The sequence below is a fragment of the Heloderma suspectum genome, chromosome 4 (genome assembly GCF_057233095.1).
Source record: "Heloderma suspectum isolate Gila_16-S chromosome 4, 16-S_ref, whole genome shotgun sequence".
NCBI lineage: Eukaryota > Metazoa > Chordata > Lepidosauria > Squamata > Helodermatidae > Heloderma > Heloderma suspectum.
In genome coordinates, this window is record NC_139461.1 from 216,786,703 (window position 1) to 216,813,208 (window position 26,506).

At 40.1% G+C, this 26,506-nt stretch overlaps 1 protein-coding gene across 2 annotated transcripts in view; it reads right to left on the reverse strand.

The window, feature by feature from the left end:
* Positions 1-6,907: 6,907 nt before the first annotated feature.
* SGIP1 (SH3GL interacting endocytic adaptor 1) overlaps positions 6,908-26,506 on the reverse strand; it is a 196,126-nt gene continuing 176,527 nt past the window's right edge. For both annotated transcript variants that reach the window (XM_084852291.1, XM_084852292.1), the window contains 7 exons: positions 26,007-26,118; positions 23,525-23,680; positions 19,322-19,454; positions 18,811-19,013; positions 16,707-16,771; positions 11,576-11,740; positions 6,908-9,148 (listed from right to left, as the gene is read on the reverse strand). In XM_084852291.1, coding sequence (XP_084708417.1) covers positions 9,126-9,148; positions 11,576-11,740; positions 16,707-16,771; positions 18,811-19,013; positions 19,322-19,454; positions 23,525-23,680; positions 26,007-26,118 — 857 coding nt within the window. In that variant the 3' untranslated portion in view covers positions 6,908-9,125. The remainder of the gene's footprint in view (positions 9,149-11,575; positions 11,741-16,706; positions 16,772-18,810; positions 19,014-19,321; positions 19,455-23,524; positions 23,681-26,006; positions 26,119-26,506) is intronic.

A 26,506-nucleotide genomic window follows, 5' to 3' on the forward strand; every position in this document is an offset into this window, starting at 1 on the left:
CTTAGAGGACACTGCAATATGCAATGTTAACTTCAATCTGTTTTAGAAGTATGTTCTTTTCTACAAACGTTATATCGATGATATCTTTCTAGTATTTTCTAAACAAGATTGTTGTTGTTCAGTCGTTAAGTCGTGTCTGACTCTTCGTGACCCCATGGACCATAGCACGCCAGGCCTTCCTGTCCTCCGCTCTCTCCCGGAGTGTGCTCAAGTTCATATTCTTCTCCTTTTGCCTTCAATCTTTCCCAGCATCAGGGTCTTTTCCTGATGCTGGTTTTCTCTTCGCATTAGGTGGCCAAAATATTTGAGCTTCAGCTTCAGTATCTGTCCTTCCAATGAGCAGTCAGGGTTGATTTCCTTTAGGATGGACTGATTTGACCTCCTTGCAGTCCAGGGGACTCCAGCACCACAGCTCGAAAGCATCAATTCTTCGGCGCTCAGCCTTCCTTATAGCCCAGCTCTCACAGCAATACATTGCTACTGGGAAAAACATAGCTTTGATTATACGGACCTTTGTCGGCAAGGTGATGTCTCTGCTTCTTACTATGCTGTCTAGGTTTGCCATAGCTTTCCCCCAAGGAGCAAGCGTCTTTTAATTTCATGGCTGCAGTCACCGTCTGCGGTGCTCTTGGAGCCCAAGAAAATAAAACCTGTCACTGCTTCCATTTCTTCCCCTTCTATATGCCAGGAAGTGATGGGGACAGATGCCATGATCTTAGTTTTTTTAATGTTGAGTTCCAAACCAGCTTTTGCACTCTCCACTTTCACCCTCAACAAGAGGATATTTTACATCAATTCTTGATCTGGATCAATACCATACATCCTACTATAAAATTTTCTTCTCATTTTGATGTACAGTGTATTTCCTTTTTAGATACAGAGGTATATTGCAGACAAAATCATCTATATATTAGAGGATTCAGAAAACTGACAAATTCTCTTTTGCATTTTGAATCTTTCCACCAAGTGCATCTGCATAGGAATTTACCATATGGATAATACTTACATCTCAAGAGGAACTCCTCACAGTATCATGAGTATGTTAATCAAAAAATACTATTTAGGCAACAACTGGTGGATAGGGGTTACCCAAGGAATATAATAAGGGATGCTGAAACATGAGCAGATGCGGTGTCTAGACCTATGTTATTAAATCCACCTGATAAGGGATCTAATAATAAGATTACAATCTCTCTGGAGTATTCCAATTTGTCCTTCTCTATCAAAAAAGCAATATATCAATATTGGCATATAGTAAGCCATATACCTGGATGCGGCAATGTTCCATGTATAGGATTTAGACGGACGAAAAACTTTAGAGACTATCTAGTGCACTCGGATATTAATCCATCTCCTCAACATGCAACTTTACCTTATGGGCATAACAAATGTGGGGGCTGCTCTGTATGTGATCTTTCCTTACCAATCACAATCTTCAAACATCCCATGGATCATCGACATTTTGAATTACATAATTTTTCCAATTGTGCGACCAAGCGAGTTATTTATGTTATCATTTGCTCAGGTGGGTTATTGTATGTAGGTAACATTTCTCATACTATTCGAACAAGGATGATTGAACATTGGTCCAAATTAAGAAACCATGTTTTGGATGCTCCCTTGGTGCAACATTTTGTAGAATGGGCTCGTATACATAAGGACTTTAAGTTCCTAGTGTCTGATATAATATATTCTCATAAATATAATTGGACAGATTACAATAATTTACTTCTATGTAAGGAGGCTGAGTGGATTTTCAAACTGCAGTCTGTGATCCCTAAAGGTCTGAATATTTCTCTGGATCTGGCATCTTATGTGAGAAAGAGAAAGGCATTTGTATTGGGGATATTTATCTGAATGCATATGAAGCCAAACACTACACCTTTAACAGCAATGTGGATGACTCAGCCTTTCTTCAACATTGGATATTTAAAACCTTTTACAAATGGTATGCTCACAGCTGCCAACTCAACTTACCAACCTTAGAGCAGGAGTGTGTTCTGAGGTTTGTTTGGTTACTTTGTGTCTCATTTCAAAGAAACTTTTTGGTATTGTACCGATATTATATGGTTTAAGTGTTGTTCTTTCTTAGCTTTGTGACGCTCTATGAGATAAAATGCAAGTTATGCCAGAGGATTAAGCGGCCTCATTAAAAAAACTATTCAGATAAAGTACTGCCACAGCGTTTTTTGTTGATGACGGTGAGTTGAAACAATTTCTTTGCTTATAAAGTAAAGCCCCGTTTTCATGTAAATAATTTTTGATATTATGGTAACAATTCTCAAAAAGAACGTTTGTGTACATGTACATATTATGACAATAACTGACAACTAATGTGAATATAAAAATATTAAATTATGTGTGTGCGTGTATGTGCAGATACATGCACACGTGTGTGTGTACGTGCATATGTGTGTATAAACATATGACTATAGACCTTATATTCTTAATATCGTTACAGTTATTATTTATCTGAAGAAGCAACTCATATGCGAAACAGGATTACACCGGATTCCTGTAAAGACTTCTTGAATGGACTTTAAGATCCTTTGAACAAACTATAATAATAATTTGTATATAGCTGTGATACAGATGCTTCTGTTATTCACCAATATATGTACAATTGTATTCACATTGTTTTCATATGTATAATTATATTGTTGTAACAACAATCCTATTTTGTACTGAATGTTCATATTGTTACAATATTACACTAGCATAACCTGACCCACTCACAGTTGTGTGCTTGTTTGCAAATTTCCTATGCATTTCTGGCTAGACAGGCAATTTTGCCTGTCTAGCCAGGAAGCTTTGGAGCAGAACAGGGGGAGGCCGTGCGATGCATAGGAAGCTACATAATGCAGCTTCCATGGCTCCTCCCCTCTCCACCCCCAGGATCACCCCCTTTCCCCCATCTCTGTGCTCCTTTTCCAAGTACAGAGATGTAGCTGACGCGGAATCACGCCAGCTATGAGGGGGCAGGCCAGGGAGCACTGAGGTTGGAGCCCTGGTTCCAACCTCAGAGCCCAGAGACTGAAAAATCCTATGTCCCCCAGATCCTGTCTATGAGACATAGGATTGTTCCTCTAGTGTAGTAATTTTAAGTACAAAAGAAGGGAAATCACTACTAGGTCCTTATCATGTTACATTTTAAATAAGATTTTCTGAGATTCATTCATTCATTCATTCATTCCATTTATAATAAATGACTATGTCAATGGATATATCAATTATGTAACCAGTAGCTGACAATAGGAAATTAATGGATTTTGCCCATTAAGTCAATGGGAATTTTGCCTTTTATATTGTTTTACCCACTGTGTATGCACCTTGGCCTATTTATTGTGAAAGTGACCTATAAATGATACAAATAAATATCTGAGCAGACAAGATTTTAGTCTCAAATACTTTGCAGCATCATTCTCCTTTAAAATGTGGATAACTTACCCAATGACGTATTTTTAACAAGTAATTGTTCTGCTCAGCAAAATTTAAATAATTCAGAACAAAAAACAAATGAATCAGTAGTAACTTGCTTCTTAAGAACACACCAAAATATTATATCGACATAAATATAATTTTAAGAACTAGTCTTTGACAAAACAGGGCAAAGAAGTGAGCCTCAAAATCACATGTGCTCACCCATCCCCATTGGGTATATGCAGTACTTCATGTGTTGCAGTTGCAGTCAATAAAGTTGGGATTTCATACACATGTATGGATCTAAACATGTACACTCCATGCCACGTGTGACATTCCACATGTAGTGGGAGGAGGCACACACAAGATCAAGACTTGCTCTTGTGCCCCACCATGTGCAGTCTACACACCAGGACCCAACTGCCAAGCAAAAAACAGTGTTTACTATTTTCTTGAATCCCAGACGGTAAGGGAACAACTAAAATACACACCTCTTTCATCAGATGATGCTTTTTTATGTCAAATGGTTGCCTGTCAAGAAACAATTTTTAACAGGCATGATATAAATTTTAGGGTAGTATTTCATAATACTATGAGCACTGCAAAAAATGTAGAGCCATTACGCTAATCAATTAAAACAAAGCTGATGTGAAATTATCAGACTGCTCTGCAATTCAGTAGCAGCAGACTACATATGCTGTAGCTGACAAAGATGTTACTGTGTGACATAGTGCTGAAATAAATGAACTGAAATTTTGACCAATTTGCCTCTCGAAATGAAAGGGACATGTTAAAATAAAGTGGGTATGCCACAAAGAAAAATTAAATACGGTTGAATGTTGATGCATTAGATCAGGAATAGGCAACTTCGGGGGGAGGGGGGTCTGGAGGCCACTTTTCCCTGGCAAACTACCTACTGTTTGTTTTTGTTTTGCTTCAATGTTGCTGAATTTCAGTGGTGTAGGGGCAGCAGCAATGGGGGCCACACTAGAGGCCAGGAGGGTTGCACGCAGGCTGCGGGGTGAGTGTAACCCACCCCAGCATTAGGTCATGAAAGGAAAAACTTGATTGGATTCTATAATTGTGTGTATACATACCTCTATACACATATATTCAAACTGTTTTGTTAATTCAGAAGACAAAAAAAGTGGTAAGCCCACTAAAATTTAGGCAGCTAACTAAATATTGAATACAGTATTTCTACCCTTAATTAGTCTAGTATGTAATTGTTCTATTCTTCACTGATTCTATTAAAGTACTTGAAATTAAGTTAATGATTTACGAGCTTTGAATTTAGAGGAAATGTAATCTCAACTTTATTTATAAATAATTGTATAATCTTACATTATATTCTAGCTGTAGAAAACCTGCAGCCTGAACCTATGTATATTTACAGAGATTTCAATGGGGCTTATTCCTGAGTAACTGTGCATACAATGCAGCCCTACTTACATTTTTAAGAACTACTGTTTCCATTGTAGAGATCTTGTATGCAATACAGAAGGGTGTTTCCAGTTTAATAGCTTCCTTGAAGCGCATACTGTGTGTTTATTTTATGAAATAGCAGGCCTTCCTGAATATGCCTTGCATTAGGAAGATTCATCTATCAGCAACTAGTTCAGAAATATTAACTGTATTCTCTCCCCATCATATGATTCTCCCCATAATAATATGACTTATATTAATCAAGGCTGGCTCAGCTATTCCCCAATCCTTTCTTCGACCATGAAAAGTTAAGATGAAGGCAGTATATATTTTAGTCCTTACTGAATTGGGTAAAAACCCTCTAACAAAGATCCCCCCATTCCTCATGTATCTCAGCAATACTTGAGCCTTGAAGATGCTCCTATATTAATTACTAGATTGAGATGCTTCAGAGGTAGAATGCATCTGTGTAATCCGGTGCTTTCTTTGCATGAGGCAATATTTTGGCTGGTAGAAAAATGATGTGCGCAACTTTGACAGAATAGAACCACTACAGAGGAGCAATGGTAATAGATTGTGCCCAGTATTACTTTGCTGTTTAAGGCTTTAGAAAAATTGTTTTAGAACTGCCTTTTTATTTTGCAAAATGTTTCTTTTTCTCTGATGATTAATTTATAACCCAGATTTTATATGCAAGGCTACAATCCTAAAAACATTTTACTTGAAGGTTAAGTTCCCTTAAAAGCAGTATGATATTTTTAGTAAATCACTCTAGGATCAGATCAGAGTACATGTTTGTACCAAGTTGAAAGTGACATTAATTCCCCCACTTTGTATTCTCCGTTTCTAGGTCAGATACTCATCACCTGAATTTAAAGAACAGCCAATCTTAGATTACATGGTCAGTATTTTTAATATTTCTAACTGTATGTCTAGAATAAGGATCAATACTCACTAAAAAGCTCTTGGTAAAGCCTGTGGCTACTGCAAGTGTTTCTATTTGTGGTGAAAGAGGAATACAAATCAAGCTTGTACAAGAGCTTCTTTTACAACAAGAACTTGGCAAAGAAATTGTTTTTTTTAATTTTTAATGACTGGACATGTATTCATTTTCTTTTTCAACATCAGTGGTGGGACAAGAGTCTCAATAGTTACAGGGAGGCATGCGGATGGATCTCCAGGGTTGCCAGCAGCTAAGATTGGACACCCTGCGGCACAAAGTGCTGGGATTAGAATTGCATTAAAAGTTAGGACAAACTGACCATGAGACAGGACTTTTTGATGGAAAGTATGGGTACTACTACTTTAGATGCTATATAAGGCTGATAATTTGCAAATTGGAGAAAAGCAAAACATCATTTTCTTCTGTTCAGGACTAACATTTTGAGAATCTATATAAAATCTTTCTTAAGACTGAGCTAGATTATATTTTTATGTTGCAGATATGCCACATTCATTTGCTTTGAATATATTTATCTCCATCTACTTGTCTGCTTAGAGTTTAAAGATTTTCAGGCTCCTTTACTTGCTCTTATTTTGTTTTTTAAAAGATTGATTTCTTTCAAGCACTGAAAGTCCATTTGGAAATAAATGCTCTTCAAATGTACATCATGAGTCATTTGCACAAAATTAAGCTTCTAATTCAAGTCAGAATTTGTGAACTTTCTGTTGAAATCAGCTTTGGATTCAAAATTTGTGTTAAAATTTGCATACATTTCTGAAAGGGGACATAATTATCAGACTGCCTGGCAATGGGAATATTTCAGAAGTTAAAAAAAGGAAAAGCACAGCAATGGACACACTTATTGTGCCTATGCGCTTGTGGGATCGAGTGCTAAAAATAACCCTAAATGAGCAGAAATGCTCGTTTCCAGAACAGGGCAGGTTAGCAGAAGGGAGCTCTGCTGACCTGACACATTCCATAAATGAGCGGCCCCACTGGATCCTGCCCAAAGTTCTCCATCCATTAAAGCAAGACAGACAGTTGCTTTTCCTCACTCCAGCTTTAGTAATGTTAAGCATCATGATGGATGTCACCAAATGTCATCAGCAGCCTGATTTTACTTTCACACCAAAAGATCAGAAATACTTTTAATACGGCAACTTTTAGGAATGCCAAGACAAAGCTCAGGTTTCCTGTCTCAAGCCATGCAGAGTTCTAGCAATTCACAAAATCAACTTTTATAATTTTTCTGTGGTACAGAGAAACCAGAGAAACCAAAGGAAAAAACAGTTATTTTTTCTTTGTTGTACATTATATTTTCTTCAAAATTAGCTCCTTGGGTTTCTAATCCAAGGCTCATACCAAAATGAATTCACTCTAATATTTTTCCCCATTCTAATGTTACATGGATTTCCAGCTTATATTGCTGTAGCATATATATTTCCCATGCTCGTTTAAAATTTAAAGACATCTATTTATGTCCGGAGTTCCAGGAGAGCCTCTAGTTTTGTCTGCTTGTTTTAATGCAGACATAACTGTTTTCTCAAGCACAGCCATTTTCACATGCAAATGAGACAGTTGGATGCCAACCTATTTAGACCTCAGTTTACAAAAATACTAGTTGTGTGCACACAAAAAGGTGGCATGGATACTATCCACTAGTCTTGTGACCCTCTGCACAACTCCAGTGTGCCCTCTCATCATGGCCCTCATTAGCTCCTACTGTAATTCAGACCGCAAGCTTAACTTCCAGATGAACAAATGCCACAGAACTAAAACGACATTGCCTGTGGATACCTAGCAAGCATTTTAGCAATGTGGGTGAATTCAAAAGCATTTTTAAAGCTATTCTTTTCTTCATGATAGGTGTAAGAAATACCTCACAACTGATTAGAAACCTGAGGCCTAAATATCTGCTTGAAGAAAGCAGAATATCCTGGCAGTTAAATAATTGAAAAAGAGCTGAGAATCCAGTACTGTTAATGATTATGCTGCCAATTCTCCACACAAAACCCTCTGTTCTTCCTGGCTTTCAAGTACAGGTAATGGTTTTCTCTAAAAGGCTACAAACCTTTGCAAATGAAGAAAAATACATAGGGTTGGTTCCAGACTAAAGTCCCACTGATTTTGATAGGTATACCTTTAAATAGGCCTAAATCAGGAACCAACATATCGTATGTTACTTTGAAGCTCTTCTTCCTCTCACTCATCTTAGTAACTGACAGGAGGAGGAAAAATGGCATTCTTAGGGAATAATTTGCAAGCCAGTGGTACTGTAAAAATAAACAAGCATGCCTACAAAGTCAGAGACTGTTGAAATCAAACAGCAGCCATAAAGAGATGTATTACTCAAAGTAGTTACTTTATATTTTTAAATTGTTGGCTTACTTTGAACATGATCCACCAGAAACGTCTCCCAGGCAAGTCTTAATGAAAATAACTGGAACTGCTTTGCCTCCCGGCTGTGCTTTCTTGCGTTTCAATAGGGCTTGCATAGTGGGGAGGTTTCTAGTAGATAGTGCTCTTTATCACCCCATATGCATCTGGTCAGACTAATGGGAAGAAACAGAAAACTATTTCAGCACATGCTTCATTTTAGCTGGAACTTGTACTAGTTTTTCTGGAAGCTTTAAAAAATCTTGTTCTTACAGGCTGATTTTTTTTATGGTGAAAATATGAAAAAGTGTTTAAAGTGGAAAAAATACATTTTATATCATTTTGAGAAATTAATTATAACCACCTCAACATTTACTGAACTGTTCTGGAGTTAAATCAACCAAATATTTAAATATATACCTGTTTATTCATATAACTCTTTATATGACATATACTGAGGACTAAAGAAAAAATCAAGTGAATTTGCAGTTTATCTAGTTAACTTTCTTTTTGAGGCACCCCCTTTCTCACAGCTATTAGCATTGAATTCAAGTTGTATATATTGACAAAATGTTATCTACCTCTGAAAGCATTGTGCCATTCAACAGTACTACTATTAAATGTATATACCACAGTTTAAATTACACCCATTTCATGAATGGTAAAATGCTAAAACTCAAGTGTCTAACTGCCAAAATACAGCCTTACTGGAATGAGTACAATTTACAAATACAATAATTACAATTTAAAACATTAACAATATTACATCTAGAAGTAAATACTGTAGGACTGGTCAACACGGTATTTTTTGAGGGAGAAATGTTGAAAGCTGCTGACACTTCCAACAGAAATGTCCAGAGTACAGGATTTAGTTAGTTTCCCCTCAAACAGCATATAAAACCTGTCCACCCACAGCAGTCCTCAGCTATATGGATTCTCCACATACTTGCATAAACTTCTGTTAGTTATCTGCCAGGTATTTTCCTGTAAGGAAAATAATAAAAGTTGCGTTAAAATAAATGTTTACAGAATTTGTAAAACTCGTATTTATTTGTATAAACAAACTCATGACAATTTACAATAGTATAAATTAAATTACAAGAGTAAAGGTGAGGGCTAAACAGTAGATTAAGTTATGAAATGTGGACTTCCACACGCATTCCTTTAGTGGAGACTGAATGCATCTAGACTTCATCCAATAGAACAAAGTGCCTATCATCGTCAAACTGCTATTTATAGAAAGATTCCTCACAGATATGCTTCAGGATTGCTAAATCATGCTTACATGTCCTTTTCCCTTTAAAAAATATTGTGAATAATTTATTTAGGCTAGGGAGTGCTGTCTGAAACTCAGTATGATTTGTCCACAAGGGGCATAGGATCAGGAGAGAGAGGTCAAAACAATTTTTATAACTTATTGAAGCTGGACTTATAACTCCTGATTATTGCAGGTCCAGTTGTCCAGATATAGTCTAAGATATTCTGATAATTGAGGCAGGAAGTCCAAATGGAATCCTGCATTTTGGTGAAAATATTGTAATAACCTAATTTACAACATGTTGTTCTTTAAATATGCTACCTGTGCCTGGCTGCCTCACTTGTTTAATGGGAAGGTTGACCCTACAGAATTTGACTGGATTAATTATAAACAAACAAACACTGGATTAATTATAAAAACGTGGCCAGCTTCACATTCTAAATCCTTAACTACTATGGGTGTGCCAAATCCCAAACCATATCAGGCGAATTCAGACAAATTCTGGACATGTCCAAATCGAAGCAGGGCTCATTTCAAGCAGATTGAATCTGAATCTGAACACTCGAAGATTTGGGATTCAGAGGAACACATAGGCACAGGCAGTGTGTTTTGTTAGTTCTCTCTCCTAGGAGCAGGAATGTTAAAAGTTTAGTGGAGTCTACAGGACCTGGGAAGGTGTATCACTGGGGACTTAGATGTTGAAGTCTTTCTGCCTCTACCACTGTATGCACAAAATCCATAATTCAGCCCTGTCCTATGGCACTTTCTGTGTCTTTGCTGTCAACTGAGCAGAAAACAAAGCCTTAAACTGTTTTTCATTCAACATAGGTCCCTAGCCCTTCTGAAGTTTTGCAGATTTCTTGCCTAGGCATACCTCTATGACATATGCTATTTCCATGCAAATCACCAAAAAAAGCATGTGGGGGGGGGGAGTAAGGGGAAGATAAGCAGCCCCCCACCCTAAATTTGAACACTCTCCATCCACACAAAAATGCTACACCTATCCCTCTGGAATTTTGGAGGTTTCATAACTAGGGCCACCCCAATGCTGATTGATTGATTTTGCTGATTTTGGGAAACCCCCAAACTTGCACAAAGCTGCCCGCACCTATTTATCTGAAGCCTGGCAGGCTTGATCCCCTCAGAAGAGGAAAGCTATCCTGTAAATTTCATCCAATTCGTCAAAAAAAAAAAAAAAGTCACTGGCAATTCCCTTAAAAAAATCAATCAATCAAAGTTTAAAGGTGTGTAGCACAAAACCCTCCGCAGCTATTTGTCTGAACTTTGGCAGGCACAGTTCCCTCAAGGGACTACTATGCCTGCAAATATAATCCAGTCCTGACATAACAGAAAAAAAGTTATAGCCATTTGTTGATTTCCAGTGGGAGGCATGAAAACCTGCTTTCTGAATTGAGAAACAAACTTGAGTTAGGGATGTTGGAGAATCTGCCATGGACTCCAGTGAGGCCGGATTCTTTAGAATCTGGCCCCCCAGAGTCCGTGGCAGAATGGGGCAATCCCCTCGCCACCCCGCGGAATCCCCCCGGGACGGAGCCTACCTGGTGGCGGATGCGGCGGCTCCGGCTCCTCTTCCAACCGCTGCCAGGCTGCTGCAGCTGCCATTTGCGTGGCTGCCTTTTGCTGTGATAGGTTACGTAAATACTTACGTAGCCTATCACAGCTTGGCAGGGATGCAAATGGTGGCCGGCGTAGCGGCTGCCATTTGTGGCCGCAGCAGCCCTGCAGCAGCCGGAATCCGGCTGCGGCCGGCCCTGGCTGGCGGCTCCATGGAGTTGCCGCGGAGCGGAGCTGGCCAGGGAGGATTCTGGAGGGAGGGACAGAGTGCCTCTCCTCCACTGCAGATGCCCCTGAACGGAGCCAGGTAAGGGATTCATACATCCCTAACTTGAGTTGCAATGGGCGGCCTCTGAATCGGTGAGCGCTGAAGTCAACTGCTTTCCAAAGCAGGGACCTAACTGAATTTGTGGTTGGTGTATACCCCTATTAATTACTAGAGGGACCATGCACCTTTTAACAGCTGGCAAGACTGGAAGTAGGCATCCAGACCTAATGACACTGAAAACCATATCATTCTGACCTAATCATCCAGCTCTCCATCTTACTGATATACAGAGAATCTAGGATGTTCTTACCTGCTGCAAACCTCTTTTTAATAAGTGAAAAACGGTATCCGGCTCCAACAAGCTCGATATCACAGCTGGACAGAGTGCTCCCTTCACTGGTGAATTGCACAACCAAGGTGGAAGGTTTGCTTGGTCCCTCAGATAATTGGAATCGTGCCAGCAATGAGCCCACACCTTCAGGTTGAAAATTCAGCAAGTATATTATAAAAGTGGGACATAATGAGAAAATGTGTGTGTGCACAGCAGGCCCAGCGGGAGGGCATTGGGGTAAGCTATTGTCAGACCAGGATCATACCATCCCAACCTCCTCCTGAGCAACTGAGATTTTTAGGTAGCAATCCTATGCGCACTTATCTGGGAGTAATCCCCACTGAACACAGTGGGATATACTTCCAAGGAAACATGCATAGCATTGTGCTGCACATATACTGTTAGCACTTTTATTTGTATGCCACTAGTCCACAATAACTTTGTGTCCAAAGCTGCTCAGAGCATATCTGAACAAGAAATAATAAAACACCAATAATAAAACACCGGTACACAGAAATAACTTTTCAACATAAATTCATAAATATAATAGTAACATAGTAATGACATTTCAATAATGAATTTATCCCAATAACATGTCAAAATTATCAAAATATCAGAGCAGCTGTCCAAAAAATACTCTGTTCTCTGTAGTAGGTCCTACAAGGAGCCAATATAATCAAGGTAGTAGGCAGTTCCATCTCACCGAACAGCCCAATCCCCAGTTCTCAACTGGGCTTTTTATCCATTCAGCTGTATCCAGTTTTATGCTACTTATAGTAGACCAATTGAAAGGCATGGACATGACTAACTTAAGTCCCATTCAGTTCAATGGGTCAACAATAGGCAGGACTAACAATGGATCTGACCCAGTACCTCCTCCCCTCTTAACACAGTGGAGTACTACCTTCTATATGCCCCATTGCAGTTCACCAGGATCAGGGTCTTTGCCTTCATTGCAACCCTGAAGGGGCGACACCAAAGGGGTAGATCTCACTGAGGTTGGATAGTAGCAACCTACCACTTCCTGCACTTGCAGTTTAAATCTCACACAGCTCTCCTGGGATTGCCCCATCCTTTGAACCAGGACTGTCTCTTGGTTTTGGTGGGAGTGATGCCATGAAACATATATAAACCCTTAACTGTTCTAAGCTGGGAATGGAACATGATTCTAATTACATGGCTCACAAAAGCCTCTCCCCACTTAAAAAAAATTAAACATGCTGGATTAGTGGTTCTGGGTTAAGAGACTCATCATCCCTGCCCAGAAAGTTTATGTTCTAAGGTTTGAGACTCTGTTTAGATGTTAGTTTAACCGGTGATTGACACCTCCATGATGAGTTTCCCAACTCTAGGCCGTATAGTGAAGCAGAACTCACTGAAGGAATCAGGCTTTACCTGATATTTAACTTTTCCTCTGCCTCCCGTTATGAAGAAAGTTTCTCCTCCCACAAACTATGTAAATAGTGATGATAGCTGGGAGGCAGTAATACGTTACCTGATGGTGCCAACTCATACACTAAGTTCTGCCTCATTATACAGCTCAGGGATGGGAAACTCACCCTATGTATGCCAGTCCCTATGGCAAAAAATAACATGTAGATAGGCAAAGAGTATAGCTTCTGCAAAGAGCTGTAGGTGATCATAAAGAGCCTTAATTATTCATGGTGTGCACACTCATTTCTTTTATCCTAGTGTCATTTCTGGTCAAACTGTGGAAGATTTTTGTAGTACATGCAAATCTGATCAAAAACAACAGAGAGAGCCACAGATGGCATCTCACACCAAGGAAATTATCAAAGATGAGCCGTGGGACCTTCCCGGAGTGCTGGAGGTGCACAGGTATAGGAGCATATATGCATATGTGGTAGGAGTGTCCCAAGGTAAATAAATTTTAGGAAATGGTATTTCAGAGATTAGCTCTATAAAAAGACAATGGGTTCACCCATCTCCACATTTAGCCATGTTAAATTTATATATAGGATCAGATGTCGGACAGCAAAGTAAGGAATTGGTGAGTCATTTACTGTTAGCAGCAAGATGGTTGATAGCCAAACACTGGAAGGATTGTAAAGGGCTTCATATTGAAAGCTGGTACCAGAGAATATGGCAAATTGCTCTCCTAGAGAAATTGACACAAGAATTAAGGATAGCCCAAGGGCAATTAAAGACAGATAAGTTTGAAGGGGTATGGATGAAATTTATTGAATTTGTAAATTCAGTAGAACATGGGCATACGCCTCCGTCAGCATATATAGTGGTCCAGAGAGTGTAGATCTAAGGGAACACGACTCTCCCTTCAACATGTCTGAAAGAAATTTGATGTGTCAATGGTGACCTAGGTATTAAGAACTGGGAGCAAGAAATTATGGAATATAAAAGTAACTGATTAATTATTATTTAAAAACTAGGTAGAAATTGAAATGTCAGATACTGAACAAAGATTTTGTTTGTTTGACCTATGCAACACTATGTCACCAGAATTTAAAAAGCAAACAAATCAAAAACAAAAAACTGAGGGACAAAAGAAATAAATGTGCACAAACAGGAAATGCTGGTGTTCTCAAACAATCTTAAATTCACTTAAAAACTTCTATGGTAGCACTGTTAAACAGGTCTCCACACCCAAGGTGGGAGATGACAGGTACAAGTGATAAAGGAATACTGAGGATGGAATAAGAGGGAACTCACTAGTACAAGAGAACACAGATAATCAAGGTTGAAGGCAGCCTGAAGAGACTGAGCTTTCAGGGTATGTAAGCTTAGAATCATAGAATAGTAGGGTTGGAAGGGGCCTACAAGGCCATTGAGTCCAACCCCCTGCTCAATGCAGGAATCCAAGTCAGAGCATCCCTGACAGATGGCTGTCCAGTCTCGTCTTGAATGCCTCCAGTCAGGAAGTTTTTCCTGATGTTTGGCCGGAATCTGGCTTCCTGTAACTTGAGCCCATTATTCCATGTCCTGCATTCTGCAATGATCGAGAAGAGATCCTGGTCTTCCTCTCTGTGACAGCCTTTCCAGTACTTGAACAGCGCTATCATATCTCCCCTCAGTCTTCTCATCTCAAGGCTAAACATGCCCAGTTCTTTCAGTCTCTCTTCATAGGGCTTTGTTTCCAGTCCCCTGATCATCTTCATTGCCATCCTCTGAACCCTCTCCAGCTTGTCTGCATCCTTCTTAAAGTATGGTGCCCAAAACTGGACACAGTACTCCAGATGAGGCCTAACCAGTGCTGAGTAGAGGGGAACTAGTACTTCCCGTGATTTGGAAGCTATGCTTCTATTGATGCAGCCCAAAAGAGCATTTGCCATTTTTGCAGCCACATCCCATTGTTGGCTCATATTCAGCTTGTGATCTACAACAATTCCAAGATCCTTCTCGCTTGTAGTGTTGTTGAGCCACATATCCCCCATCTTGTAACTGTGCTTTTGGTTTCTTTTTCCTAGTTGCACAACTTGGCATTTATCCCCATTAAATTTCATTCTGTTATTTTCTGCCCAGCGCTCCAGTCTGTCAAGATCACTTTGAATTTTGTTTCTGTCTTCCAAAGTATTAGCTATCCCGCCCAATTTTGTGTCATCTGCAAATCTGATCAGCATTCCCTGCACCTCCTCCTCCAAGTCATTAATAAAAATGTTGAAGAGCACTGGGCCCAGGACTGAGCCCTGCGGTACCCCGCTCGTTATCTCTCCCCAGTTTGAGAAGGTCCCATTGAAAAGCACTCTTTGAGTCTGATTCTGTAGCCAACTGTGGATCCACCGGATCGTTGTTTCATCTAGCCCACTTCGAGCTAGTTTGCTCATCAGGATATCATGGGGCACTTTCTTGAAAGCTTTGCTGAAGTTGAGGTATATTATGTCCACAGCATTCCCACAGTCCACAAGGGAGGTTACTTGATCAAAAAATGAGATCAGATTCGTCTGGCAGGATTTGTTCTTGACAAATCCATGTTGGCTTCGACTAATCACTGCATTGTTTTCAAGGTGCTTACAGATGGATTACGTTATCATCTGCTCCAGAATTTTCCCAGGGATTGATGTCAGACTGACTGGTCTGTAGTTCCCAGGTTCCTCCGTTTTACCCTTTTTGAAGATAGGGACAACATTAGCCTCCTCCAGTCATCTGGCACTTCACTTGTCCTCCATGATTTCTCAGAGAGAATAGACAGCGGTTCTGAGAGTTCTTCTGCCAGTTCCTTTATTACTCTAGGATGCAGTTCATCTGGCCCTGGACATTTGAACTCATTCAACGTAATTAGGTGTTTCTTGACCATATGCCTATCGATCTCAACCTGCAAGCCTGCTCCATTGGCCTGTACTTCGCCTTTGCCAGGGGGGTCACAGACCCTCTTTTGCGGGAAGACTGAGCCAAAGTAGGAATTGAGCACTTCTGCCTTTGTCATCTGTTATCATTTTGCCATCCTTATTTAATAGCTGAGCCACTATTTCTTTCCTCTGTCTTTTACTATGCACGTAGCTGAAGAAAGCTTTTTTGTTGCTTTTGGCCTCCCTTGCTAATCTCAGCTCGTTCTCAGCTGTAGCCTTCCTGACACCATCCCTGCAATTCTGTGCTACCTGCCTGTACTCTTCCTTTGTTGCTTGGCCTTCCTTCCACTTCCTATATATGTACTTTTTTGTTTTTAAGTCACCTCTAAGCTTTTTGTGAAGCCACACTGGCTTCTTCTGTTGTCTTCCACCTTTGTTTCTTGTTGGAATTGTTTGTAGTTGTGCCTTGAGCAGTTACTTCTTTAAAAACTCCCACCCATCTTGGACTCCTTTTCTCATTAGAGTTGCTTGCCATGGGACCTTACTTAGCATTGTTCTGAGTTTATTAAAATCAGCTTTCTTAAAATCCAGGGTATGGGTTTGGCTACACTCAATTTTTGCTTCCTTTAGAACCAAGAACTCAAGTATAACATGGTCGCTTTCCCTCAGAGTTCCTGTGACTCCTACTTTATCCACTAAGTCATCTCTGTTGGTTAGGATCAAGTCAAGGATAGCCAATCCTCTAGTTCCTTCCTCTACTTTCTGTAGGAGGAAGTTATCCGCCATACAAGTCAGGAATTTCCTGGAGGGGCCATATTTTGCAGAAATATGTGTTATTGTGTTATTACCTCCATTTTCTGATTTTTGTGAAATATCAGGAATCCTCCACAATATCCTTTGTTGTTCAGTGTTCCTAAAAACAAGAGAAGAGCTTGCTCATATAAGGACTAAGAATACTGATGGTGCCTTTCCAAAACATTGAAACTGTGTGATTATAAATTGCAAGTAAATTGAATACTGCACACCTAATGCCATAGTCCTATTTATACCACATCTTTAGCCCATGCTTGCCTGCACAGTAGGGGGCAACAGGGGTGGATGGGTGAGAGAGGAAACCTGAAATGATCCAGTATAGGATGTCAGTGCAAAACACTCCTGTGACACTTAGTACAGAGCTTTTTCTATGCCTTTCAGCTTAATGTTACAGCATTGTACTGAGAACACAGGAAGTTCCCATACCTATTTGGCCTTAGGTAAGCTAACATTCCCAAAACATCTGTTTGGATGAAAAGCTCTTAGAAGTTATAAATGCCAAAGCAGATGGGTCTGCTGTTGTAGTTTGGCCCAAGTCTTCTTCTCATTATTAAGTAATGGTGATGATCAAAGTCAAATAATCACAGGTATTAACTACAGGAAATTGGAGTACCTTGTCTCCTATTTGTAGTACTAAATATTAGGCTATGCCAATATTTGCTTTACATGTTTTAAAAAGGCCCTCTTTGCACCTTTCAAGAAAAATATACTATTACACTGAGAGTCTATGGGTGGGTTCACACGTCATGCTAAGCCGCCCTGCGAATAAGCCATGGTGGGTTGTTTGTTTGTGAAACAACCCACAGTACACCCAACAGACAGTTGGATTTGCCATGAGTTCTTCTCCCCTTTCTCCCCCCTCAGTCCTCCAGCCAACTCCGGCACATATCCGAGAGGACTTGGCGGAAAAATAGTCTTGTCTCTCCCTCCCTGCTCCAATCACTATTCCTTTTCATTCCTTGGCAAATAATAACAATGACAACAACAACAACAACAATACAACCCCAATTTTGCATTTTTGAGGCACTGAAAAATAAAAAAGCTGGAGAATGAGTGACAGTCCTTCCAAAGTGCCATTCTGGCATTGGTGGAAGGCAGTCACTAGTGAGATCACGAAAAGCAAGTGGCACGGGGTTTTTTTTACCGCTCTTGATGGGAGACTCTATAGCCAGTCACTGCAACCCATGATAAAATCGGTCTCCTGGGTTCGGATGACATGATAATCCATCATGGGCAAGAACAACTGAACAACAAGCCATGGATTCTTGGTGTAGCTTGTTCTCGAAAAATAAGCCATCCATGGAAAACATTCCGGGTTCAGACAACACAACAACTCACCATGGCTCGCTGCCCATGATGGGTTGCCGTGTTGTGTGAACCCAGTCACTGGATGCTTCTAAGCGAGGCTTTTATGCTGCCATCATCCTGCCTCATTCAAGGAATTTTACAGGGGTGCAAATGTCATCGTCTTTCACTCGTAACCCTCATGTGTGTTCCCGCCACTTCTTTCTTACTGCAGAAAATCAGTTAGGGAGAAAAAGATGGAATAGCTGCACAATGTGTTCTAATTGGCATTGCTAGAACCCCATGCATGCTTGCTGAGAAGTAAGTTGCACTGACATTCCAAACACTAAATTGTTCAGACAGAACTGTGTCAGGATTTTAATCAGCATGTTGCTCTTAATGACTGTGGCTTCCCAGGACACATGGCAGGTTGTCCAAAAGGCTGGCTCAGCTTCAGCCATTAAGAACAGTGCAGTGGGTCAGTTTGCACGACACAACAGCCCACCATGCGTTATTACAATGAGATTGCAGTGCCTGGAACTGCCATTCTGCATATACAGCCCAAACTCATGGGTTGTCATGGTTGTGTGAACCCAGCAAGTGTGGCTGAAGTGTGGGTTAAACAAGACTAGAACAGACCATGGGTTATGTGAAGATTGTTTAAGCCCTCACATAACCCACGCTCGCCAGGTTCACAAGACAAGACAACCCCCGAACGGCGGTTGGATATGCAAAGTGGTGCTTGCAGGCACTGCAGCTTATCATGGGTTAAATAACCCATGACAAGTCGCACTGTGTTGTCCAAACCAGGTCAATAAGAGCAAGGAGGGATCAAGGATCAGCCCTTATTCATACCAAATTGCAGGTGGAAGCACAGCTTGAAGTTTCGTCACTCCTCCATCTATGGGGACAAGGAACTGCACATTGTTTAAAGCTACTGGTGTAGTCATTGCCTCTAGATTATATTTATAGTCAACACGTAGATCAGTGCTTGTAGGGTCACACCGCCAGTTCACTGCAAGATTCAATGGAGTAGACTGAATACCCTGGGCTGATACCTTATAAGAGAGAAAGAGAGCATTTAGTATGTATTAGGGCTGAAGGAATAACATTATTTTTTAAAAGTCACTGGGGTAACATTTTGATGAATGGACATAGGGAATCGTGATAAAAATAGGCAAAAAACAATGCGAAGTACTCCCTGGCAAGTAAAACTGTTAACTGGAAAGTTTATGATGAAACGATGCCTATGATTTCTGCCATGGCAACTCTCCTGCCCTGAAACACAGCCTAGAAATATTTTAAATAAAAATTAAATAAAATTAGCTACCACTTTCAGAAGAGTAAACTCTGTAAAAGACCTCACCTGATATTTAAGCATATCCACATTATAATATGTTGCTTGTGGTTTCTGTTCTGACACTTTCTTTAAATGAGTCATCAAATTTGGCATGTTTACCCAGAATTCCTTCGTGTTGGCATCAGCTTGTGTACTGTCACTGCATCCATTGGAAAAAGGAGAAAAATATGCAATTTTCATAAACAGAAAGCATGTGTCAATTAGTCAGCACAGAAGAGTAACATGAAATTTAATCTTGAATATTTGTATAAAATGTTAAACTTAATTCCAGCTGCACATCTTCTCTTTAAGCAGGTAGATCTTAGTCTGCTTGCTGAAGGGAGGGACTGGTAGGGACTGGTAGACTGGACTGCTCCAACTGCCCCTGCCTTCTGAAGTGAGACTGGAGTACATGGCCTTTGTCATAGCTAATAGCCTCTCCATAAGGAACTTTTGAGCTGGTCTTCGACCGTAATAAAGTTTTATTCTATTCCATAAGGAACTAGCAGAAAGTGCAGGGGTTTTCAGAGGTATCACACAGGTTGATATGTCAACTCAAGTGGGTGGAATAGAAATGCCCTGTTTGGCATAGGTTTTGCTTATGGACTAAAATCCCCTGTCAATTAGATAGTTAGGAGGTGCGTGAAAAAGCCCCACCCCTAAAGTCAATGCCCAAGCTGGGAGCCTTTGCTAGGAACATTGACTTTAATGTCCAAGTTTTATTCTCCATCATCTACTGCCTGTAACCCTTCATAGTTGAGACTTCCATCCATCTGAGCTGTAAGGAACACTTCTCACATGGACTGAGTTTGTTTCACCTGCAGTGTCTTTCCCTGAAACCTGAATTGTCTGTTTGATCTCTGAATCATTAAGAACCTGCCATGGAAAGTACTGCTATACTTTTCATAGACTTTGAATTCTTGTTTGCTGTGGACTATGTATCTTCATAGTTGATAGAGCTGCCAGCTGGCTTGGACTGATCCTGACTCTTGGACTTTTCTATGCCAGGACCCTAGCGTGGAGATACCAAGGTGGAAGCTATGGCCATTGAAACCATTCTGTGTATGGGATTACTCTGGACTTACTCTTGAACCTATGTTTTGACTCTTGGATTTGATAGGCCTTGGTCCATGTAGCGCAGAGGTTCTAATGAAGATTTCAAGGTTGGACTAAATCTCTCTCTCTGTGTGGATTTACTTCAGTCTTTTTGTAGAACCCTTGTTTCTGATTGCCTGGGATAGCTTACACCAGGAATCAACTGACCCTCTTGCCCTGTATTTTGAATTGTACAGATTGAAACGGGGAAACCAAATTGTATAGATCTCTGGCATAGTTATAGTTATTAACATTTGTCTGTTCTTGGAATTACATATTGAGCCTATAGCTAAAAGCCATCAGCTATATGATTTCTGGAGTATTGCAACCTCTCTGCTTTTGCCATGATAGCAAAGAACCTTGTCCATGAAACCTGATTTGTCAACAATAAAAGTTCTCACAGTTCTTCGTGTTTTGTGTTAGTTTTCCAGGATTTGTCTGCGCCAAGAGATGGGCACAGGACAGCCTTTCCATTGTGCTACCCTGCCCAGAGAAACTAATTTTCCTTTAGGCAGCAATTAAAATCTTTCTCTCTGGCATTTTTTTTTAATGAATGCAGTCTGTTTGTGGCTGGCTTTTCTGGTTTAGTTCTGATAGTGTTTAGGTGTAGTCGGGTTTGTAGAATTATAACTGTGTGATTATAAGAAATTGTCTTGTGGCACTTTAAAGGCTAACAAATCTCTCATGGCACAAACTTTTGTGGATTGTAATAATAATGCTTATGCCAATAATTTTGTTTGTCTTTAAGGTGCCACAAGACTTATTTTTGCTGCTATGCCTCTGGAAATTGTGTGATAATTATAATTTTACTTAAGCTGGTTAGAATTGGTTGAAAGAAATAAAGGCCCAGTTCACACATCATAACACACATCATTTAAAAAAAAATGTGGGTTGTCATGAATGAGGCAGCGTGCTAGTGCACACTGTGGCAGCACCTAAGCAACTCACTCCATCCCTGGCTTGTTTAGTGTTGCATCGGAACCCAGATATCTGGCTTGTCTCTCCCCTGACAAGCCACAGAAAGAACTCATGATTTGCTCTAGGGGGACACTTGGAGGTTATGAGAGCAGGGTCAGGAAGATGTTTCATGAGTGGTGTTCCAGAGGGGCTACTTTGGATCCAAGATAGTATATTTATTTTTTGTTTTTGTTTTCTTCTTTTCTCTCTCACCACAATAGGTTCAGAAACATTTTTTACGTGAAGACAGTTTTTGCTTTTATGTGAAGACAATTCATGTGAAGACATTTCTTGGTTTTTCTTTTGTATGTGTTTTGCATAGATAATGACATTAAAAGCATTATAAGAATGGGTGGGGGGACTTCTACAGGTTTTAGACGTGGAAACAGCCTGTATATATTTCCATTCTAAAATTACAAGAATATGCAAGAATGAAGAAGTTGCTGTACAACCCAGTGGCAGTACTTAATCAGTATCATTGGAAGATTATTTTGTCTGCTTCTTTCATTTGTAGACTATTTACTAATAGTTTCCTTAAACTAATACATAGTGTATAAAGAGAAAAGCATTTTGTATGAATTGGAATGTGTATAGGCAACAGTCATATAGTGCTATGATGATTTACAGAATGCATTAACAAGTTTATTTAGAACGCATCCATGTAGCACTTGTGCTGATAACAGAAGCAATGAAAAGAGCATAGTCTCGATGCTCTAGCAAGGTAAAGAAAGGGCCAGACAAAAGACAAGTGTTCTGAGCAGGAAATGAAATGGACTGATGATCAGCAGGCGCCTACTGAGACATGAGGACAAATTCTGTCAAAATGTCATCGAGATGTGATCTTTATATTTCGTGACCTGCCTCTTGTATGTGTAAAAGTCAATAGCTATTTTCTAACCAATAAGTCATAATCACAGTACTTTTCAGCTGGTCAATATTTCGTCTGAATATGCCTACATGTAGTGTTCTTACATTTACCACATTCTAGTGCTACAGTGAAAGCTGAGGTTCTACAGAGTGTGGGAAATGTCAGATCGACATATTTGTAAGAAGTATGATAACTGTAACAAGTGTTAATTATGTAAGAAATGATGTCAAATTGCAGTGACTTTACTCTGTCAAAAATTGAATGCAAGGGCACTGAGAGACATAGGGCTTGATTTGGGGTTCTCCTTCAACAGCTGCCTGCCTGCTGGCAACCATAGCTGGGTGACTGAATAATGAAAGAAGCCTGTTTGGATCCTGAACAGTAACAGTGGAATGGGTGAAGAAGGGCCAGCAGCCCAAACACTTCAGCAGCCAAAAGACTTCCATAGAGTGTATATAAACAGCTGTTTGCTAATTATGTCACCAGTCTCAGGATTTAATCTTGGAGACATAGTTTTTTGTGAGATCTCCGCAGGCTACTTTTTTTTTTTTTAAAGTATACGTAGGCACAGTTGCAGTATATATATGAAGTTTAATAAGATATTTTAAAATGTTTTGTTTATAAATGTAAACCAGACTGTTGTATTGTCCACTTTTTGTACAGCCCCTGAAGAAGGCCCAGAAGTATATGGTTCACGGCCAAAATGCACTGGGCTCTCCAAGGAATAAAACTTTATTTTTTTTACATCCTGGCATTTTGTCTCTCCTTTTCACTGTGCATCTAGACATTAGCCACAAACTGGGAAGCAGAAGAGCCTATTCTAGCTGCTTTTGTTTGGCTCTTGCTGTTCTCTCCATACTGACCCATGTTTGGACTGACAGCCATCAACATAAGAATGGATAGAGTTGATGTCTGGAAGCATACTCATATATGAGCATGCCGATAATCTGTAAAAGCACCACACAGCAAACTGAAAAGATGAAAAAAAGCCAAAAGCATCCTGAGATGCGGCTTCAAGAACAAAGCAGAACCCCACAGGTACTCAACTAGGTGTTGATGTGTCAACATACGCAGAAGTGTTTTATAGAGAAAATATGATGCTATGAATCACATTTAATACCATGTGAAAACATTTGCCTTGCTTTTATTGATCTCATGTAAACTGCTCTGGGAACCTTTTTTGGCAGAAGAGCAGGATAAAAATGTTTTAAATAAATAAATAAATGTCCCATGCAGTGTTCCTTGTGCAAAAGTTACAAAAGCAACTTTTCCCTATAATTCCATAAAAGTTTACGTAAAATGATATTTACCAGCAAAGAAGTTGGGGATTTGGCAAGACGTGTTCTAACCTGTTGTAATTTGTCACACGGAACGTTAGAACAGCTGGGGCGGGATTATTGGCAAAATGTCTAGTAATTCCTGCAGGAAATGACAGCACCATTTCTCCAGTAATCTTGACTATGCAACTTCAAAATCAAAAGAAAGGCAGATGAAGGGAAAGAGAACAAAAAATTCAGTTACATATATTTTTCTGGACCTGCTTTAGTTACTTACTTAATTTAGCAGTTAAAAGAAATCTGATTGCATCAGGGCAGTTCAGATTTCATTTTCAGTTTTGTATACATGAGCTGCAGTACCACTAACAGTTACGTCTCCTGAATATACTTGTTGAGGCTAGAATACATCAGGAATAGGAAGCATCAGCTAGCCCCCTCATTTGGAAAATAAAGAAATGGAATATAATAAGAATTGGAAGGAGCAATCTTATGGCCGCTAGACAGCGGCTAGATGGCCATTGGATATCTGGTTTTCTGGGAACTGACCTCCTCCCACTTCTGCGGAGCCCTGTCCTCTGTGCTCGCAAGAGGAGTGCGGAGTGGCAGAAAAGGGACGTGGCTGGGGGCGTTCCGGGGCAGGGAGGGTGGGAATGCCTGTATGACACATCCTCCTTCCCTGCTCTGTGCTCCTGTGGCTAGACAGCCACAGTTGGCTGTCTAGCTGAAAATGCAGGGCACGAGAAGCACGGAGGGAACGATCCCTTCCATGCTTCTCCTGCCCTGCTTTGGATAGGCGGTCACCTCCGAGTTCTGAATAGGATTGCACCCTAATCTACTCAAAAGCTAAATATCAAAAAGAAACTCAAAGGATGGGAGAGAAGGGAGGGTTATATCTGACAGTGTCTGTTTGCCAGAGGAATCAAAAGTACTAGCAGAACAGATTTTCCCTCTCTGCTGCAGCATCCCTGCCCTTGAAATCTGTTCCACAGGGTTGGGGGAAAAACTGGAGCAGATCTGGAGGGTGGGGAGGGGCAGGAGTGGGGGAAGAGAGAAAGGGGAAGTCCTATTGATTGGGCAGAAATCTGCTCCTGTGATACTGGATTTAATCTGGAGAAAGAAAACCCAGTGGTAAGTGCCTAGAGGTTGGCTGTAATGCAGCAAGTCTGTTAAAAACAGAATTACACCAGAATGTATAAACTCCTCCTGTGCAGGCCCCATGCTTTAAATACACATTCTTAAAACAAAGTAGCCATTTTGAACCAAAAGATAAACAATTTAGTGGAATAATTCCCTTGAGATTAGGAAGAAAGGAGTCAGTGTTTTTTCGAAGAATTTGAATACAACAACCAAAAACAAAACCAGTGACAAACCTTCTGAAGTACTTTATTTTTCCCACACAGTATATTCTGATGGCACATTCAAATAGTCAGATATAATTATTTTATATCCGTTTTGGGGACCACAGAAAATAGTGTCCTGCTTTAATATACACTGTGGTATTACATGAAAGAGGACTTTGATAATGTTAAAAATAATCCATGTGTCCTGAAAGCATTCTAAACATGGCATAAATATAAATCTGAATAATGTCCAGGATTTTCACTTTACACAGCGCTCCACTATAAAATGCCTAACAAAGCAATATCGTTTTTGTTTTTATAATAAAAGCATTCATGTGCAAGAAATAAGTGCATCAGGGTATGCCCTTCATATCATTATGTTCCTTTTAATCACATTTACTTATTGTTACCAAGAACAGGACTTCTATAAGTCCTGAAGGGGAATATATATATACACTTGTTATGCGACGTACACCTTGAAGCCATGCTATGGACCATGTGGATATGTTTCACATACTGATTTCAGTGATTCTGAATTTGGAACAATACTAAGGAAAAATCTCTGGGTTGGATCCAAAGTTGCATGGAGTGGAACTCCACTAAATGGATGCTCCCATGGGCGGAAGGGAGGGGAAGGAGATTTCTTGCTCATTCACCCTTTAGCCCCCTATGCCCTTGATGGCAGATGGCGCCGGGGGGGGGGGGCGGGCAGAAGTAAGTAAACATGGCCTTTTTTCCTTCCACTCATGGGAAACCTCTACTGGATCTGAGTCCCTTTTGTGAAATGCTGAAGTCCATCTGTTTATGGAAAAGCAGGTCTGGATCCAATCCTCTGAAAATAGCCCTGAAGGGAATTCTTGTTCTATAGAAAGAATTCAGACAGCGAATGGGTAAAATTGGAAAGAATATGAGCTGCCCATGAAACTAGGTGGATTATTCTTTATCATGCTGGATTCCTTTCTGAAAAATGACAGCTCCCTACGTCCTTTTTCCACTCAGCATGCATTCATTGACATACTTGTCAGCTGCAAGTTAGTATTTTCTCTAGCTTTGTTGCTGGGTTTACATCACCAGTCCCCAGTGTGCTTCCCTCCCAAGGAAATTGATCTTATAAGACAAATGCTGAGTTGTCCTCCGCATGGGGAAAATATGAAATCAAAGCGTATGATACTTACTTATTAGGGTCTGCTCCTTTGAAGTATGCATTAACAGTTTCAGTGAAAGCTGCAGCTACAGGCAGAGTGTCCTGTGCACCCATTGTTAAGGGGCTGGGCCCTCGCGACGAGCCTGCAACCAATGGAACATAGTCACTCTGTTTGCATACAGAACACTTTTAATTCTTCAAGTCAACACCACAAAGGTGGAGATGAAAGGAGAAGGCAAAACCAGTCATTTTATCCATATGTCAGCATTGATAAATTATGCCAACTTTGTTTCAGGTCTACAAAATGCTTACAGTTTTATCTAAACAAAAACAAATCAATTTTAATAATTATTAGAAATAACAATGAAAATCCAAACAAGTGAAACTTTTAACCTTCTGATATATTTAATCAAATCAGGGTTCTGTTTGTTTGACATGGCAGTTTATGCAATTTATTTGAATATGCTAGTAACGGCAGTCAGGGTGGTGTTTTAGATAAACATCAAAACAATCTATCTATAATGGGGAGTG